The sequence below is a fragment of the Pinus tabuliformis genome, chromosome 6 (genome assembly GCF_031772625.1).
Source record: "Pinus tabuliformis cultivar Carrire ecotype Pingquan chromosome 6, CPIR1, whole genome shotgun sequence".
Lineage (NCBI taxonomy): Eukaryota > Viridiplantae > Streptophyta > Pinopsida > Pinales > Pinaceae > Pinus > Pinus tabuliformis.
In genome coordinates, this window is record NC_142292.1 from 437,931,992 (window position 1) to 437,952,670 (window position 20,679).

The 20,679-nt window shown below is 37.0% G+C and overlaps 1 protein-coding gene across 1 annotated transcript in view; it reads left to right on the forward strand.

Moving 5' to 3' along the window:
- Positions 1 to 3,238: 3,238 nt before the first annotated feature.
- The window catches only part of LOC149259175 (hexokinase-1-like), a 60,078-nt gene continuing 42,637 nt past the window's right edge, over positions 3,239 to 20,679 (forward strand). The window contains exons 1-7 of the mRNA XM_089417610.1: positions 3,239 to 3,845; positions 10,073 to 10,223; positions 10,350 to 10,532; positions 13,342 to 13,416; positions 13,670 to 13,825; positions 13,985 to 14,080; positions 14,178 to 14,308. Of these exons, the coding sequence (XP_089273736.1) occupies positions 3,568 to 3,845; positions 10,073 to 10,223; positions 10,350 to 10,532; positions 13,342 to 13,416; positions 13,670 to 13,825; positions 13,985 to 14,080; positions 14,178 to 14,308 (1,070 nt within the window). The 5' untranslated portion in view covers positions 3,239 to 3,567. The remainder of the gene's footprint in view (positions 3,846 to 10,072; positions 10,224 to 10,349; positions 10,533 to 13,341; positions 13,417 to 13,669; positions 13,826 to 13,984; positions 14,081 to 14,177; positions 14,309 to 20,679) is intronic.

Here is a 20,679-nt window from a genome sequence, read left to right on the forward strand (position 1 = left end):
AAGATTTGACACTGATCTAAATCGGCTAGGATTTCTACGACCTCTATCACATCTATGATGGCACCTTGAGGGAGTTGGAGGAGGCCCGTTATTCAACTCTATTGTAGCAGGATCACCCCAACCATCTCCATGAATCAATGTGCAACAACATCTCGTGCATGAGCCTTGCTCCTCTACATGGGCATGCACAAATCAACGATAAGGCAACGAATTTTCTGAGGAGAAAGTTGTCATGTCTCAATCAAACATTATACCATGCCATCCTTAGGCCTAAGATACCTTGCTTCTATATATTCTAGTGGTGATACAGGGAGAAACCATTGAACCAATGAAGGAGCACGCATTAATTTGTAAATTGATTAGCCCTTGGGCCTCTGAAAATATTTTTCTCAACTAGCTTACAAAGAGCTAGACTATCAAAGGTGAAGCCAAACTCAAGTTGGGTGCACGATTCTTCTTCAGAGTGATATCCAATAACATTGAAGATAAGGAAAACATTTTTCAAGTTGTTAGGCTTTTATTCTTCACGGAAGTAGTGTTAGAAACACCACCACAAGAACTGAAGGAACGATTGGAACATAGTTATACTTTATTTATATTATAATAATTTAATTTAAAAGTAGTATAATGTAAAAAAAATTATTAAAAAAAAAATTATTTTTTATAATAAAAAATTATTTATGTTAATAATTAGATAAATATAATTCCCAATGCGGGTGCCCAGCAAAGATAGTAAGGTGGCGGCGGAACTGGACGGCAAGTTGCCATTCCACACGGCTCTCCGTTATCCAGCACATCAATCTAAAAAATGCATTGACACTAGCCATAAATGGCATTTAAGTTGGCGCCGTCTTCAACCAGCCTGCAACTACCCACCTCAGCTCCACGCAAAGATGACCTCTGGTGATAATCATACCGCCGCACTTATCTCTAATCCCCTGCCTTTGCAATGTCTATGCCCTTAAGCAGTTGTAGCACCTAGCTCTGGCACTACTAGGGGGAGGCGTTGCAGCATCCTTTGTTGCATTGATTTAGGCCTGGGAACTCACTTCACTCAAAGCCTGGCTTGCCATTTCGTATTCCACTCGGCCTCTACAACTAATCCTTCCTATGAGCCACCCACTAATCCTACTGAGCCTTCTCATCACTTTGAGCTTAATCCCATCAGAAATTCTCATACACCTGGTGTCAACATGCCGAGAACACGACATCGAATGTGTAGTCGTAAGGGTGGAAGTAGAGGAAGTTTGACTCGTCCCCCTCATTCTTCGGCCTCTGAAACCACATCCTCTTCGGCTCAACAGACTACAGGTTTCTACCCAAACACTCGTAGTGGCAGAGGCCACTCATGACCTCACCGCCTCCATCCGACACCCCGTGCTTTGCCTCCCAGTGGCATTCCTTCCAATCCACAACTGCCTCTCAATTTCGCCCAGTTCATCTTTTGTTCCTCCATGAACAGGCCCATCATTACTGCCACCATCTCCATAACCTTTCACGAGAAGGAGCAAGCAATTGAGGGTGGACACCATTCTAGAACAACGCCAGCCAGAGTTGCAGGGAGCTCCCATTCCATCACCTCTAATGAGGAGGAGCAGGCCACTGAAGGTGGTGGCCACACCAGAGCAGAACCAGCCATGGTCCAGAAGAGCACTCATAGTGCAGGAACGCAACAAACTGTGAAGGAGACGGACCGGGACTAGCATGACGACGAAGACATGGATCCAGAGGAACAACCAGCGCAACAGGCAGACAACACGGAGGCTTCAAAGTAGGCAGTTGTCGACATGGAGGCTTACAGATGCTTCATTGTTGAGGAACACCTGTCGTCTCCGCCACGTATCTAATCAGCCACACAGCCTGCCACGTGTCTGCTATTCTAAGATTTTTGGGAATTTTTCTTTCTGGTTTCTTTTACGGGGTTTTCGGAAAAACTGTTGGTATTTGGTTACTTGGTTGTTTTTTGTTTCTCCTTAAAAAATTGATAAAAAACTATGTGTAATTGTTGGTTTCCCCTACGTGGGCAACAAGATAATATTGGCAATCTTATTTTGATTTGGACTAGTTTCCCATTATGGGCAGTCGAGACTCTATTTCGTTGTTTTTGCCCAACACTGAGGCATAGATATGCACAGGCTAAAGCCTCAGTGTACTATATTTTTTAGTAATAAAATTAGCTTAATTTAGAAAAAAAAATTAGGTAAATATAATAAATATAAATATATAATATTTATTTAATTATTAAATAAAAAAATATATATTTAGAAAAAAGATCAAAACCACTCCCTTAAAATAAAGATGAGATATCTATAAAATTTGTGTTATAAATTTTATAAATATAATAAATATAAATATGTAATATCCATTCAATTATTAAAAAGAAACTCCTAAACTCCCCATTTTCGTTGTTTTCGGTATTTGTTAACTTATCTAAGATCGTCCCTTACTTTATAGTTACGGATTTTGTTATTGGAATTGAGAGTATTTAGGTTAGGTATTTTTTATTTCTTTATAGAATCCAATATATGCTTTGAAAATAACTTTTGTGATAATGAAATTTTAAAAAGGAAATGTTTTGGGAATCGTAACTATATCTTAAAAGAACTCTTCCGATAACGAAATTTTAAAAAATTGTTTTCGAAATCATAACTATGTCTTTCCACCTTTAAAAAATCAGGTCACATCTGCGAATCTTTGCAACTAAAAAACAACTCCTCATAACACGTAATTGTTTTCTCCCGGACATTTTCTCAAACAGTACTTGCTTTCTACCGAGACGCTCCACGTATTTGGCTTTTCGGATTAGCTCAATCCAAGGCCGAAGGGAATCAGAGTTTTAAAATGAGAGTATGGCTAATTCCCAAGTCCACATCTGCAAATTTGCGACGCAAATTAAAAGGGCGCTGACCCATGGGATCCCACAATCACCAGTGCACTTGTGTCCATCCCGTCGACAAGATGGCAACGCCAAGAGGTTCAATAATATTAATCCACCTCTGGCCTCCCTAGGGCCCAGGGGAATCGAACTGTCGACCTCGTCACCGACGCTCCAGAATCAGAATCGTAGGGTCGAAAAACAAGACAGCTCATCCTGATCTTTCCCCAAATTTGGCGAAAACAGCCGTAAAAGCGCAATAGAAACACAAGCCTTTGACCAACGGGGCCCGAGAGAGTGGCCAGCAGGCCCAAATCCCGCTAACCCCGGCCACTCTGTCCAAACAGGCTCTTGGTTTCATCTCCACTTCCAAAATTAGCTGCGGAATGTACGAAGAGCTAACACCAGTTGGCAGTACTATAAGAAGTCCGTTGTCGTCTATTTATCCAAATCGCTCCTAGCGGCAAGGCTCCTTGTTCACCATAAATTCATCTGGTTGTTGTTCATTTGTGCTCAAATCCCACCAAATTTCCTCTTGATTCCCTTACCGTTTGTCTTTTACTTCTCATTTCCGTTTGGGGTTTTGATGGTCCGGAAGTCCAATCCCGCGAGGGTGGCCTAATCTTTTGACATTTTTTTTTCGCCTGCAACTCCGTTCTGGTTTTTCAGAGTCATTTGTATAGAGAAATCAAATGAACAGCAGCAAGGCAGCAGTCGGAACCGCGGTAGTATGTGCGGCCACAGCCTGTGCTGTAGCAGCATTGATTGTCAGCCGTCGCGCTCGAAATAAGAACAGGCTGAAACGGGCGATTGCCATTCTCCGCAACTTCGAGGACGAGTGTTCGACTCCCGTGCACAAGCTCAGGAATGTTGTGGATTCTCTAATCGTCGAGATGAACGCAGGCTTGGCCTCCGAGGGCGGCAGTAAGGTCAAGATGATCATAAGCTACGTCGACAATCTGCCTACAGGGTATGCTTTGACATGCACGCTAAATCTGCATTTGTTTATTTCTATCTATAGATGTTTGTAATTGGGGCAGTTTGAAATAGAGATCGAATGTGCAACTAGCACTTTCTTTACCATGCTGAAATTGTCGATTCTTTTGATTTACAGGGTAATCGCCGAATCTTGATTCTAGCTCCTTAAATCTAATCTTTGACACCGAAATCAAATAAATACGCGGCATTCTTTATCTTTGCTGGATGAAACTGTATTTGTGGTGTAAATCTATCTACAAGAGACATTGCATAGAAATACACTGTTTAAATGTTGTAATATAGTAATAGTATTCAACTAGAAACTTCATTGCAGCGTAAATTATGCTTGGTTCTCTGCTTCCTCTCTGTTTTTCTTTTTTCCTTGAATAATTTATGCGCAAGTTTTACAAATCAATTTACAAATACTCGCCAATTGATTGACACTATGAACGGATTTGTGAATACTATGTTTTGCTGCTATGCTGCTTGCATTGAAATGCAAAGACGAATTTATTCCTTGCTTATGCATTATGCATCATAGTTACCAGGTTCCGTCGGCCCCCGAATCTTTCAGACCGCTCGAAACCTCTGAACCTTTTATTGACAAAGGCAAGAAATAAACAAATTAAAAAAATGATCTAAGAATTTGGAGTACACATGATTTAACCATACTAACAAGAGGAATCGTCGAGGCTCTCAAAAACTCTCAGATCTTGTGTCTTTCCACAGGTATTTACTATAGCGTACATGCTCTTTTGCAAATGAGATTGCCAATTCTGGCCTGGCTAACCATGATTTAAAGGAAATGTTGAAAATATAGATTTAGATTATTTTAACTTTACATATATCTCCTTTCAGAAAAGCGAACTGCAAATGAAACAAACCTTGTTAAATGATGAGAAATTTCTAGTTGTTCCTCATTACTAGATACAATCTCTTTGAACAAATTTAAATATTATTTTATATATTATATATTTCTGATCTTTTTCTCAAAACTTTTTCTAGATAGAATCTTGAACTTCTCTATATTTACCCCTCCAACCTACCAAACTCTTTGAACATGGTAACCCTGCTTTAAATTAATTGGGATAGCTTTAATGTACTTAGTCACTTGGTTACTTTGCATCCTAGGTATCCATAACATGTTTGTATAATGCTGATTTTTAACTGCTTTGAAAGAGAAAAGTATAAGCTAAACATTACACTGTAATTGACTGGAGATTCTGTATCTTGTTATTAATGGAACAACAGATTAATTGGTAGATAGTTTCCCCTTCACTGCTCAAGATCTTTCTATAGCGTTTACGATGGCCTCTTCACTGCCCATATTCCCTTCACTACTCAAGATCTTTCTCTAGGGTTTACGATTGCCTCTTCACTGTCTAGGGTCTGCCTAGGGTCTTTCTATAGTGTTTAGGAGCTTGAAGCATTAATTATTGCCTTTACACGTCTTTCACATTGGTATTAATTGAGGAATCAGCAGTTAGACACTCATGTTTAGTAAGCCTCTTATTAAGTTTTAGATGTGTTTCAAAATTCAGTCACCAAGTTGAAGAAATTATGCAGTGTGAGATTTTCCTTACTCAAGCTTGTGTCATAATATTTTTAATATTAACTTATTTTAAATAAAAATTTGAGTGAAATTGAAAGTAGAATTTTTAGTGAGTTTTTTTTTATCAGTAAAGATTTATCTTAATTTGGGCTTTAGCAACTTTCAAGAGAGATTAAATATGTAGAAGTAAAAACCATTTTAAGAGAGCAAAACTTGGAAATTTGCACCTAGACTTATTGTTCCCCTAAATTGATCATCTAGGTCCTTAATAGAGATTAAGATTGATTTACTTTGTTTTCCTTAAATATCACATTAAAATATGTTACTTAATATCAATATTAAATTTTTATTATTAATATTTAGTTATTGTTTTAAACTATAGCATATCAACTCCAGTTTTAGTACAAATTACACCTCTCTTTCCTACCCTGCTGTAAAAGAAAACCATGTAATAATAAATTGAAAAGTGCTTTTGGAAATTCATCCTTTGTCCTGACTCCTGATAATATAATCAATTGGAAAGTGCTTTTGGAGAATCATTGCTTATCCTATGGCCTTGCAAGTATATTGGTGACACATGGTAATTTTGCTGATTGATATTATAACACTTGCTATATAAATTTTTTGTAAAAACATTGCACTTTTTATATCCCTGTTGCCAGACTAGTCCAGATTTAGTATTTTCCTTTCCCAATATATATTTACTTGAGTCTGGCAATACCATGCCAGGTACTATGTGAACTGCTGATAGATCTTGTATGGTTGTGCTGTTTATCTCCTGTTTTATTTTGGTAACAAATAAGAAAAAGAAGCACACGTAAAGTACAACTTTAATGATGATTCTTTTGTTAAACATTCCTTTTTGTCTTCTATTGTCTTCCTTTGACCTCAATTGTTCATTTCTAGAAGTGATATGTACAAAACTTTGACTCGACTAACTCTGTATTTGGACTTTTAATTGTTTAATCCTATAGTTCTAAGTTTTAATACGTTTCTTTTCGAAAGAAGAAAATGTTTTAGAAAACCATCCCTTCAATATCTGGTTCCTTTATAGCTGCTTGTACTCTACTTCTCAATATTTCATACTTTTCCATAACTGAGAATTTAAGGTAGAACACATTGTTGTGTTTAGGGATTTGAAAAGAATTTGGCAATAGAATGTAGTTTTGGCCTGTGAACTACGTACATAGCAACTTTGGTTGGGTTAAGAGATCTCTGTAAATTTTTTATCATATGTTGCTAAGATTAAGATTCAGAGAAGCTCGCTTTTCACTTCCTAATTTTATTTTCCATGGCTATATAAAATAATACAGCCTTGAGTTTGGATTGCTATTGGAAAGAAAAATAATTTTATTCTATTGTTTGTAGATATATTGTAAGCTTGTCGTATAATTGTTTTCAATTAAACGCAAAAAGGAAGGATCAAAGAAGTATCCCTTCCTTATCCGGTATCTCTCGAGGGGATTTGGGCGTCTACTGCTTCACATGTTTTCAATTTCCTGTGTTGAAGTACTCAGATGAGAACGAAATCTTGGTATAAGCATACTTGTAGTAATTTTTTCGAACTGATCCATGAGTTTTCTATTATATGTTTATTACATCTGTATTGAAGAGCCTATCCATCAAAAGAAAAGAGTCCTTTGTCAACAAACTTTTATATACAATGTCGTTTCGACTCATTCACATGTTTACGTCATAGTCAATGCTGCATATATGAACCTAGATAGCACTATGCAGTCCTGGCATTTAGTTCTTGTCTTACTAAATGGAAAAAATCTTTAGATTTATTTCTGTATCTCATATCACAGGGTGCTAATATGGTCATAGGGAGACTAGCGTCTTTGGGCTAGCCAAGATAGTAACATTTTGATTCTTTGATGTCTCTTTGTTCTTCCATACGATTGGCATCTCTGTCAACCTTCTCCTTCATAGAGTTCTCTGGACGATACCCTCATCTTCCCCCTCCAAGAGGATTAGAGGAAGACTAATGATATTCTCAGGGATGGCATCTGCAAGAGCTATTCAGACCTTTTAGAATACGTTGCCAAAACCGTTTAGTTCCAAATTGGCCTTCCACTTTGAGCATTTCCTTCAAATTCTAGATGGTCTTATTGTTTGGCCTAGCCACGTCTGATATCATCGGTCAGATGAATTCAGTTGCCTCTTGATCAATTTTGAGTATTTTCCCACAAGTTTAGAGGAGCGGTAACCACATCCGCCATGAGGAAGGGATTTGCAGGTTTTTCTCTGTACATGAGGTCGAGAGAAGAGCATTTTGTCTTCAAATTCCTTTTTAGGGGAGGATCTTTATCCATCTTTTTTAGTTTCCTAAATGAGAGGTGTCTAGCTTTGTTCCAAGAGGTGGTTACCTCAAGTGCCGCTGGCTTCATAGCTCCCCTACAACAACTACACAGATAGCCGCTTTCTTCCACCTTTTCATGAGCACTGGTATAATGTATCATGAAACAGCTTGCAACTACTGCTGATTTCTGATGACAGCCATAGAGCTACCAAAGACTGTCGTTTTACCCAGATTACACAACATCAATTTGTGTTTTGAGATATAAGATACCAAAAAGGGTGGGAACTGCTCAATACTGCTCCATTTCCATAAGAGGTTCCTCGTCCTTGGATGTTAGAAGCGCTTCCTCTTTGGTTCCAGTTGGGAACAATTCGATGCCATTTGGGATTACTTCCCTTGCCCCCATCTACTAGGTAATTCTCTGAGGATATTCTCTGGTAGGTAGTTGATGATGATTTACCATCCTGGATGAGTAGGGTTAGCTCCTTCCTTTCTCACATATTTGATCAGAGTAACTTTTGTCTTCCTTTTTTTCTGTTTACTTAATTGCCCTAGGCACTATTTTCTTAGTTGGGGCATATTTAGAATTTTTTTTTTTTTTTTTGTCAAAGAAGATCCTGTTGGTAAAATTTGTTTCTATCATCTGTTTCTAATGTATTTTAATCTTATTAACATATTTTCAAATTTTTTTTAATGAATATTAATATAATTTCAATATAACTATCTGAGATTCATTGTTTACTCTTTTTCTCAATAAGATTAAACTCAAGGGAATTCCGCTTGAGAATTCCATAACTGTGTGGATGTTTTTATTATCATTTCCTTTAACTACAAAAGAAGAAGCATTTTAGACCTGTACCATTGTTTTAGGCAAAGGCAATTTCAATGATGATTGCTTACTCATCCTCAAATTGTGTGCAAGCTTGTAATCCGGAATGCCCTCTAGCTATCTAGTTCAAGCAACCCAGAAAAGTCAAAAGCTGGAAAAACCAATTTGTGAATGTTGGATTCTACATTGCTTGTAGTCATATTGAAGTAAGAAATATATTATTCACTGTTCATGGAGTTATCCCTTTGACGTATTGGTTTAAAGGAATTAATGAATCACCTTGCAGTGTTTATAAATTTTCCTGTAACGCTTAGTAAATGTAACCAACCCAGGACTATTCATATTCTTTGAGAGAGGATCATCATCACCATGCTATCCTTCCGCAAAATAGATTATTCCCCCCTGCTATCAACAATGACGGATAGCGAATTGAACACGAACCACGAACCAAATTAGGGTTCAGAATACATTACCTATGCAGATCTTGATTGAAGTGCCGTGCCCCTTGAATTGGACAAATGAGCGTGTATAAGAGGTATCAAGGTATAAAAGCGCAATGAAAGGATAATAGTGACAGCCAATGTTCTTTGAGGTGGTTCTGACAAACCTTATTCAGTTATTTTTAAGTTTCTGTTTTAAAGCATATGTCACAGAATACTTCAACTGAATATTCAGAATGGTACCTTGAAAATGCTCTGAGATTCAGCAGTTTTCACTAGTTTTGGTGGAAGCACATCTGTTCAAAGAGATCTAAGCCATTTAAGACCTGCACGATTCTTCGTCTTAAAAATCAAGATTATTTTTGCAACTCCAGTGTATTCATGGGCAAGCTAGGGATTTATAGATAGTCTGTGTAATTTGATGAGTGAGTTTTGACTTATTGTGTTGAAACAAAATTTGGTGAAGTTTTTATTTTGGAAGCAATACTTTGTTTGCTTTGCAGAAAAGTGACATTTCCGCAGCATTCTAGCGTACAGTTAATGGGCGTTATAATCCCTGATCAATGTCATTTTGTATTTGGATGCAGAATAAAAAGAGCTTCTTCAGTCTACTCCTTGCAAACGTTGCTTATCCAAGAAATTTATGGATTTTATTTGTGTAGTTTTGTCTGTTGTTGCATATATGAGATTCTGAAAACAACTCAAAAATTGATAGGTTAAAACAACCCATTTCAAAGTTCTATCCATGGCAATACCTGTATAAAGTTGACAGCTTGTTTGTTTCGGCAGGAACTAATAATTGAACTCCTTTGTGGCTTCTTTGGTGCATGATTTTTGTATTTGTCAGGGAATTGTGTTACTTCCACCACATTTTTTTCCCTCAAGAATTACTGAAATATTTGTTGTATTTACATAAAACGAATTATTTCCACCCTTCCCTATCCATGGAAGGATGGACATGCTCGATAAAAATTAGCTTTGAGCTTGATACGTTACAACTTAAGAGAACTTTCTTAGCACCCTTTTTCTTGGAACATGAATGGTTAATAATCATGAGGCCTTCTTACGCATTTGTTTGCCTTTGCTTGTTCAAAAGAGATGAGAAAGGTCTTTTCTATGCTTTGGATCTTGGGGGAACCAATTTTCGAGTGTTGCGTGTACAATTGGATGGCAAGGAAGGACAAGTTGCTGATCAAGAGTTTGAAGAAGTGTCTATACCTGCAAGTCTAATGAGTGGCACAACTGAGGTCAGTATATCTTTCATTGAAAAGCAAATTACTCTCCAAGCATTCTGCTTTCCTATTTTAGTCAGTTCAGTCTTCTCTTATTTCCATAAAGCATGATCTTGAAAACTAACTTGATGTTGATTGCAGCAATTGTTTGATTACATTGCCTCAGAACTAGCAACTTTTGTTGCAAAAGAGGGTGAGAACTTCCATCAGACACCTGGTCACCAAAGGGAGCTTGGTTTCACCTTTTCATTCCCAGTGAAGCAGTCCTCAATCGCCAGTGGCACGCTGATCAAGTGGACCAAGGGTTTTTCAATCTCCGGAACGGTTGGTGTTTAAAAATAGCTCTGGTCTGTCCTTGTATATTGAAACTTAAAGCAGTAAAGATGAGACATAGACATTTTAAAATCCTGCTTCTTAAACACATCAAACTATCAATAATAGATTTAATTTGTTGTAGGTGCTTATAGGTTGGGTAAGCTTGCGTCATAATTGATGACATGATAATTTGAAGGAACTGGGGAGAGTTTAAAAGGGAGATTTAGCCTTGTAAGTGTGAGTGTGTAGTATCGCTATTTGAGTTCGTGACGATGTATCATAATGTTGGCAAATGTTGGAATTTGCCAGTGGTCAGTAATGTGCTTGGCAGTCCCTTTGGTCTGCTTTTTGGAACAAGCTTTTTTTTGCTTTCTTTCTTTCCTTATTTATTTATTTATAATTTTCCTTTTTTATTTATTTATAATTTTATATAGAGATATTTGGATTCTCTGGGTGTTCTTTGCTGGTTTAAACAGGACTTTGGGCTTTATCAAAAAGGAATAACAGCTTTATGAGTTCTTCATCCAAAAGAATTTATTGTGACTTTTTATTTGCTTTGAGAAGGTGCTTTTTATATTGCAAACCTGTGAGAGTACGTCATGTATTACACCAATGGGTCTGGACATTGCCTAATCTTAACACCCCTCTCAATCTAGGCGAGAAGGGTCAACATATCAGCCTTAGCGTCCACGTTTAAGGAATCTATATCTCTTTCCGAGTTGAAAGATGGGTTGCTAAAGCCCAATAATCCCCACTGCAGCTGGGAGAATCCTCATTAAAAGTTGCTTGGTACCTCCTTGAGAAGAAGGCAACCTTGTGAGGCGAATTGTCTGCCATACCCCCTTGCCATGCAGTCCGATCATCCATGTCAATGACGTCCCTCCAGTGGAGATGGCCACAAATAATATAAAAAACTCAGCTGCTATGTGATTTCAAATGGTTGTGCCAATTTGGTTATTTTCTCCTCTTTCTTTCAAAGAACACAACTCATTCCACACCTAGTCGAGTGCAACCTGGCCTTCACCGTCAACTATGATTAATTATCGTCTTACCTAACATTTGAGGTGATTTTGTAAATGGATTCATAAAAAAATGTTTTTATTATTAATGTGTGTAAATTGGGTATATAAAATGGATTTGAAATAGTAATTTTTTTTTTAAGAAGAAAGTTTTAACAGTGTATTTATACACTATCAATTCAAAAAAACCATATATATATATAACAATGATTATTATTCTCTTCGCTCAATTTAATTCTTATAAATAACATATTGAATCATATTAAATCGCATTAATTTTAAAAAGTATCTTATTCTTATAAATTTGACTCATATTAAACCACTTTAATCTAAAGAAAAATCTCTTTAATCTAAAGAAAAATCTTATTCTTATAGATTTAGATTAAGATTAATTCAAATTCAAATTCAAATTATATATTTAATTTCACATCAATTCAGATTCAATTTTTTCAATGAAGTTCAAATGATATTTGTAATTAAGTTTGACTATATATATTTATCAATATATAGGATAAAATAATAAATTACAGTTATATATAATATAAAATTATATTCTGTACAATTACATTTATATCCTAATTATATATAATTTATTTTATAATAAATGGCAGTAATGGGTGAATTTCAGCAAATTCATGGCCATGGGAGGTCCAGTGCTACGTTGATTGCGGGAACAGCATACCCCGTTGCGAACATCCCGTAGGAAATTCCGCGGATGACCAAAAGGACCAGGGAGGAGCAGTTCGGGTCCAAGATTAAGTTGATTTCCAGGTTAAGTTTGGTTGTAAAATTATTGAAGTTGAAATAGTTGTGTGGGTATAAGGACATAAATAATTCAGATGTTAAGAAATATTTCCATATCTTTTGAATTAAATAGATAAAAGTCATTTAATTATATTAGTGTTAGGTTTGGCTGTAAAATTTTAAATTATTGAAGCTGAAGTAGTTGTGCAGGTATAAAGCTTATTTAATCATGAAATATTATAAAATATATATTATTTAAATTAAAAATTAAAATATTTAACTGTAAATATAATATAATAATTTTTAGTTTAAATTTCAATTGGTTTAAAGTATTTTTACTATTGAAAAGGTATGGCATCTTTATTACGAAGAGTCTGCCGAAAGTGATTATGTGATACAAATATTCCGTGAATAACCATTTAAAAAACAAATAACTTAAAATTAATTAATTAATTATATATATATATATATTTATATTTATATTTAGTATTAAATAAAAAAATTATTTAAATTTAAATAAAATCATATATATATTCACATATTAAATTTTGAATATAATAACTCTTTATTTAAATGAACAGAAAATACTTTATCTGTTTTATATACATACATGCTTACCGTTATTCTCTCTATATAAATAACGTTATTTGTGTGAAACGGGGGATTTGCTTTTAACATCCATTTCACGTTTGTTTCCTTCAATAACGTTATTTGTGTGAAACCAAGTATCTGATTATAATATCCATTTCACATTTGTATCCTGTTTCCATTTCACGTTTGTATCCTGTTTCTTGTTTCTAATATCCAGTTCATGATTGTATCCCGTTTCTTGTTTCTAGTAACGTAGCTTCCAGTTCATTTGGTCTTTTCTCAGATTCCTGAATTTCCTGAACTGTTGTTAAAACTTTCACTCTTCCCCTCGTAAACAATTATTAGGTTAGTTGTAATGTATGCGAAACTTGCTAGCGACATCTTAAACTGCAAGTTGGTTGTTCTCTGTTTTTTGAATCTTTCTATCCTCTCCGTATTTTGACTGGAATTTCATGTGGTACCAGGTTGGCAAGGATGTAGTGGTAGCCTTAAATGAGGCCATGAAAAGAAAGGGTCTGGACATGCGCGTCGCTGCACTGGTGAGTGCTGCTGATGCCGATGCTGAAAGTTTTTCCATGAAGAATATTGAAAACTGCTTTAGAATGGCAAAATTTATTCATTTGGACGGTTATAGGGGGCACACTTTAGGAAATTGATCTTGCATAAAAAAATAATCTGTCCGTCAAGGACAAATATTATCCCAAAACATCTTTAGTAACATTCTGATTTCAGTAGTCACTGCTTCCAAAACACATTTATGTAAATTATATTCACGATTGAAATCCAAAACAGGTGAATGATACAGTGGCAACATTGGCTGGAGGTCGATATTGGGATCAAGACGTTATGGTTGCTGTTATTTTGGGCACTGGCACTAATGCATGCTATGTAGAATGTGCAGAAGCAATTCCGAAATGGCAAGGAGATCTACCGAAATCTGGAAACATGGTAAAGTGACCCATCATGAATCTATGTACTGTTTCCAACGCTTGTGTCGCACAGTAGGCTACACACTGCAAGAATCCAAAGATAGGAGTGAATGGTATATGTTCGATATCTACCCTGATTCCCTGATTCGATGATTTATAATTTTTTTGTTATATACAGATTATCAACATGGAATGGGGTAACTTTTGGTCTTCCCATCTTCCCATGACAGAATATGACAAGGCTTTTGATGCTCAAAGTTTAAATCCTGGTCAGGTAAGTTGAATTATGTTTTTATAGTTCTCTGTAGCGTTTAAGAAGTTGAGTTCTATGTTATATCCCGAGTCCTGACTTGCCCAGTCACCACTCCCAGATCTTTGAGAAGCTAATCTCTGGAATGTACTTGGGAGAAATTGTGAGAAGAGTGTTGCTGAGAATTGCTGAAGAAGCTGCTTTATTTGGAGATACCGTACCACCTAACCTGGCACTTCCATTCAAAGTAAGGCATGCTTTTTTTCCCATCGTTTCAATCCTGGAAGACTAGATTGTTTGTCCTCTGTTACCAACACAGAAAGCACTAATTCTTGATTGTTCCTGCTTCTAACATATGAATAAACTGCGGGCTTTATATCTTATAAATGTGAGTTGTGTTTATGAAATACAGCTAGGTAGCACATTCTAAAAGTTGCTTCTGCGTTGTATTCTAGATGTTCTCGACTATTATTATAATTGGTGTATCTACATTTTGTATGCAGTTACTGGAAAATTTATTAACATTCAGCACAGCATGTATATTAAATACAGGAACCCTGTCCATTGAAACTAACATCGGAATTGTAGTAATTTCCTTAAGTGATGAGTGTGAATGGAACTGAATGATCACTCCGCACTTACAGTACATCAGACGTGAGAGTGCTTGGAAGCTCGTTAGAAAATATATGAAAACTAAGTAAAGCAATTGAAGAGACCAAAGAAAAGAGATGTAGAAGCTGGAGAAAGATTATCATAATAATAAAAGATTGCTGGGCAAAATTCGAGCTATCTGGGATGGGACTTGGTAGTCACTCCATTCAACTGTGATAAAATGAGATTGAGGGGAGGATTAGTTGACAGGCAGGTTCCAACTGTGGCATTAAAGTCTTGGTTAAGAATGATTCTATCGATAGAATCAGTGTGGAAAAGGAGATGAGTGTGGAAAAGGAGATGATAGTTGAATATGTACTCTCTAATGTGGATCCTTGGTGATATCTATCTTCCATGTTGAGATGGTTGTATACATGATCTTGTGCTCGGAAGGTCTATGCCTCTACCTCTACTTCTGCCTCTGGATACTGCTCTTACTTTCGTGCCATTCCAGGTTGAAGCCTTAGGACCCTAAATATTCCTTGATCCTATGGCCCTCTCATGCGTTGCCTTAGGGTCACTCTAAGTTTTGGCCAAGTCCGATAACAAGCAGGCCCTATGCGCTATTTGACTATCTTGTAAGAAACATAAGGTTCTAAAAGAGGGAATTTCCACATGAGTTAGATTCGCTTAGGATTCGATTATAACTCTATGCTTACGTGCATCAATGCTTTCGCCGTGGCTTCAGAGGTCTGCGCTGTCTGTGTATGGTTTTTGATTGTTGTGGTTCACCTACTGATGATTTTTCTCATAGGGGTTTTAGTGATCTGAAACACTTTCTGAATCAGCCTCCTCTATAAGGGGTGTTACGTCTTAGAGCTGCAGTCAAATATATTCAAGTCCTCAAGCAAAGTGCAGAACTAGAGACACTTAAGAAGGTTAACCTATCCACTCCATGACAATTCTTCCTCTCACTTTAGGCTGGTTCATTTTTGGCAAAGGGGAAAACTGTAGAAAAGATTGTTTAAGATATTCTTTAGAATTTAGGCGATGGTGGACTGCCAAGATTAGTGCCTTTTCAATTGGGAAATGGAGTCAAGATCAATAATCAAATGGTTTTAAACATTATGGAAGGAGGTGTAGTCAGGCTGTTATAAATATGCTGTAACCAATCACATGGACGTACTTCAATATGCAGAATATTAAAGGAAAGCCCTTCCAAAGATGCTCCTCATAACAGGTACAAAATCAATCAAGTAATAACATGCAACCATGTATAATTAAAAGACAGTCACATATGAAACCATAAATAGAGTAGGATAGCCTTATTATTGAATGAACATCAACAATTCATCATTCTTAAGGTGTGATTTCACCAGAGGATCAAGAGTGTCTAAACATGCCATACTTAACTTGTCAACACTAGCTAGGGCAGCCCTCAAAAAATAGAGTGAACATATCTAACTGGGAAATTGCAGCTGTGTTGGTGAGCATCGTGCATGCATCTTACTAGCAGACAATGCACTTGCTATTCTTGTCTATCTAGCCATTTGCTTTAGTTTACTTTAGTCCACTTTAGCACTTTAATGCACATGCAACAATTAAACTTCCCTGTTTTCATTTTCCTTGCTTTGAGCAAGGTTCATGCGATGCCATTGCATGGTCTTCTTTCTCCAATATTTCCCTAGCAGACATGGTCTTTGTGTTTCTTTGACCTTCATTCTTTGGGGGTATTAATTGATTAATGAGCATTGGCAATACCTTATAAAGATCTGCGTTTTTTCCTTCTTAATCTTTGATTCTTCTCTTCAAACTCTGTATCCTGGGTGGCTCTGTAGCCAAGCTACAGATATTGGTTGAGTAGCCAAATCTCACAAGCAACAAATATTTTTCAATAATTGTACAATGATTACAACAAGACAAAGGGAGGGTTTTGCCTCAACCCTGATGTCTTCTTATTGGAACAAACTTGATCTTCTTCAAAGGTTATATCAACAGATTTGTACAAGTAATTTCCGGCCATCAAATCAACCCAAGAAAAATAAAAGAAAGGTGAAAAAATTCACATTGAAATGTCCCTTAACTTCTTCCTCCCAAAAGATCTTCAACTATGCTCGGAGGGGATCGCATACATTTCCATTGATGCCTTTAGCAAATGGATCTCTCCTTTCTTATCAAACCCTAATTTATAAAATAATTTTAGAAGGTCGTATGGTCCTTGACTTTTCCTTTTGAATGAATAAAATAGGTCCACATTACCACTTGCTTGTTGGAAAAACAGAGGGGGATGAATCAATATTTCACTTACAATTAGTTAATTATAAAAATTTAGAGCATGAACAACAAAACAACAACCATCAACACATCACAAGAGAAGTACACAAAAGATTTTTAGGTGGAACCCTTACAGGAGAACCACTGAAAGATTTTCTAATAATATATAAGTACAAAAATTTCTCAACTCCAACTAAAAGGGAAGCTCCAATTTCTTAGTACTCTAGAAAAACATTCAATTTATCAGGAAGCTTCAATTCCTGAAAGGATGGTTCTTACACCCTAGTTTTTCCAGCTCTAACACTTTAGTTTTAACAACTCCAATTGAAAGGATGCTTCAACACCCTGCAAGTTCCAACTTGCCATAGCACCACCCTGCAAGTTCCAACTTGCCATAGCACCACCCTGCTACCCTGAAGTATTTCCAGGCTCGAAGCTGAAGGAGACTTTAATCTCCTGCCTTGCTCCACTCAACCACCCTGAAAATATATATAGGAAAATAAAGAAACAATTTGTGGGCTCCTATACCAAGAAAAATGACCACATACAAAGATATTTAATGAAGTTTCTTTGCTGCTGATATATGTTCTAGATACACAATGATGTGCCATACTTCAAAACTGCTCCTTGTCTATTGCCAACTCAAACATAACTGAATCATTAACAATCCATACTTCATACCTCAAGACTGCTGATGTATACCTCAAATGTACACTGATAAGTTGTACTATGTCAGTTGCAAGACTTCAGAGAGCTACACTTTATATATACTGTCAATTCTTTTGCCAATCACAACTCAATAATAAACAGATTTATTTCAACTTTGTTCCATACCTTGTTAAGCGTGCTCATGAAGATAAGCCACTTGAATTTGCTTCATATTTGTCAAGTACTCTTCCTAAAGATTCCCTTGAGTGGTCAGAAGATTGCACAACATTCAATATACTTCCTCAACACTTGCTTCAGATATAACCTTTACTTAACTTCTGATCCAAGAAGCCTAGACCTTAAAATTTGCTTAGATGCAACTTCAAATAATTCACAAGATCATGAGAAGATTGGTTCAGGCAACCTTTTCACAAATGTTTAACAAAACCTCTGACCATGTCTTGATGCAACCTCAACAATGACTCAAAATAGCAGACCTCCACGCATCAATCTTAGACTCAGTATTGGACTGGGACTTAAACAGGCCTCTTCAAAGAGCAATCATAGAACTGACCACAAAAGATCCACGGATCTGGTTTCTAACACGTCCAATATGCTTTTGCAATTTCCATCACTGCAAACCTTAGACCTCAAACTTGAATTGAAACATATCTTGAATAGGCATATACCAAATTTTGTGATTTCCCTTCAAGTAGCCTTACTCCAAAAAAAAATAACACAATGATGCTCTGTCAAGCGAGACCGAAAACATGTGCCAAATACCCAAAAAAATATACCACAAAATGCCACGGATCAGCTAAAATAATTCTAGGCCAAACCGTCACAAAGATCTGTCAAGAGTGAGGGGTCCAAATAGGCTTCAACACAGGTTCGGAAAAGACCTTGACATACTTCAGACTTGGCCAAATTTATGCCGCCGAGAATGGCCTCAGGCAGGCTGAAAATATCACAGAGATGAGGCTCTGAATGGGGTCAATCACAGTCCGCAATATGCCTCGGATCTTCCACAAAAAAATGCAACAAATAAACCTAGAAATGCCCTTCCATAGGGGGTCGAATATTCTCAGCAATCAGCCCTAGATCTATCCAAAAAAGGGCCTGAGGAATGGTCGCGGTCTCCCATGAAAAAGCCTCGGAAAACACCTTAGATGTACCTCAAAAAGGCCTAATGGCCTCATAAGATTCTCTATAACCTAGTGAAGAAACAATACAGATAATCTTTAAATGCCCAAACTATTTCCAAAAACTCGATCTGCTCCTTTGGATAGACGTGAAAAAATTAGGTCTCAAAAACCGCATAAGATTAATTTTCCTTTCCTCTTTTGCAAGCGAATTTGACTAGGAGGCCCATCATAATTTAATTTAATTTTCTTGAATTAAAATGCCACTAACAAACCAATCAATAAGCTGCTAGCTGCTTGTAGTATGGAGGCCCATGATAATTTAATTTATTTTTCTTTAATTAAAATGCCGGTAACAAACCAATCAATAAGCTGCTAGCTGTTTGAACTTTATAGTATCTTCTTTGGGTCTTTTGGATCACAAAATGGGGCTCCAATTTTTAAAGAGGCATATCTCCTGGTTGAGGAGTAATGAGGTGTGCCACCTATCGTTAGAATCGACATGATGAGTAGAATTAAATGAAGATGGTTTTGAGCCCAACATACAGATCTTGCAATCAATTTCCTCAATGAAAATAGGGCTTCTTTTGGCTGCTGCTTGGGTTTACATCAATGGCAACCAAATTCCAACATTGTCATCTTTCTATTTCATGAGATCCTCTTAAAACATGCATTTATTATTTTTTGAGGTTTTGACCATGTTAACAATGCCACATGGCATCTCCTCATGCAAAGATTTTTCTTCCAAACAGGTAGAAAATGACAAACAAGGTGTTCTCATCCCAAAGCCCTCCTCAAAGGTGAAACATGCTTCCAAATATGTAGAAGAGGCTTTGAACAATGTATCTTTACCCCCAAGTATGTCAAAAGGTGAAATACACCTCCAAATATGTGAAAATGGATTAAATAATGTGCCCCCACCTCCAAAGGTTATCTTCATAGGGGGAAAATGCCTTCAAATATGTTGAATTGATCCGGATTTAAACAGGAACGCAACAAATTACAGAAATAACAATAAATACAGAGATGCGGCGCAAATAATACTTCATTTCATTAATGTAAAATATTGAAATATGCTTATAGACAGAAATGGAAATAAACCAGCTACGACGATGGTAGCTTATCTTTGAGAAGAGATGTGGTGGCTACATGCCTCTGAACTGTGTTACAATGAGGCTTGAAGGCCTATTTATTGTTGAGAAACAATGGAAAACTCTAAACATCCAAAAACCTAACCCTAGGAGATGAAACGCCAAACTGTGGGCCCCGTTTTGGGTAAATTGGTACATCAATTTCTTGGGGTTGTAACTTTGGCATACGATCTCCGTTTGACGCACACAATAGCTCGTTAGAAAGATCTATCCGAGGACTACAACTTTGGAAAGAACAACATCGGTCCATGGACCCATGTTGCTTCCAGATTTCCCAAAAAACATCGTTTAGGGCCTCAAAACGGCTCCAGAAATTCAGGACCCGAAAAACTGCTAAAAATAGTAAATTGTGCTACAATTAAGGAAACTGAAAAACTAAAAGAGACAGTTGTGGGGGTCCAAGTGGGATAGGTGGGTGGCCACCAACATCCACCTGGATCATTCCTCCCCCCTTAGGAAGCAATGGTCCCCATTGCGTTGAGTTCCTCCTTGAGATGAGGAAGCTTTTGCTGAGCTGGGTCCTTGGTGAGCTGTTCTGCAACCTCTGATGTGTCCAGCAATGGTGGGAAGCATGGTCAAGGGTAGTCTACATTGAACACTTGGTGCAAGCGAAGGAATGAGGAAATGCTATGCTCCAAAGCATTGTTGCCCACAGCCTTGGTAATGGTGTAAGGACTATGTCGGAGTGGTCTGAGCTTCTGATGGGCTCTTGTAAGGCGTTCTTTCTGCAGATGCAACCAGACTTTGTCGCCCACTTGAAACTTGTGTGGTACCTCTGTGGGTGAGGAGAAGTTGTTCCTGAGTTTTGTCATGACCG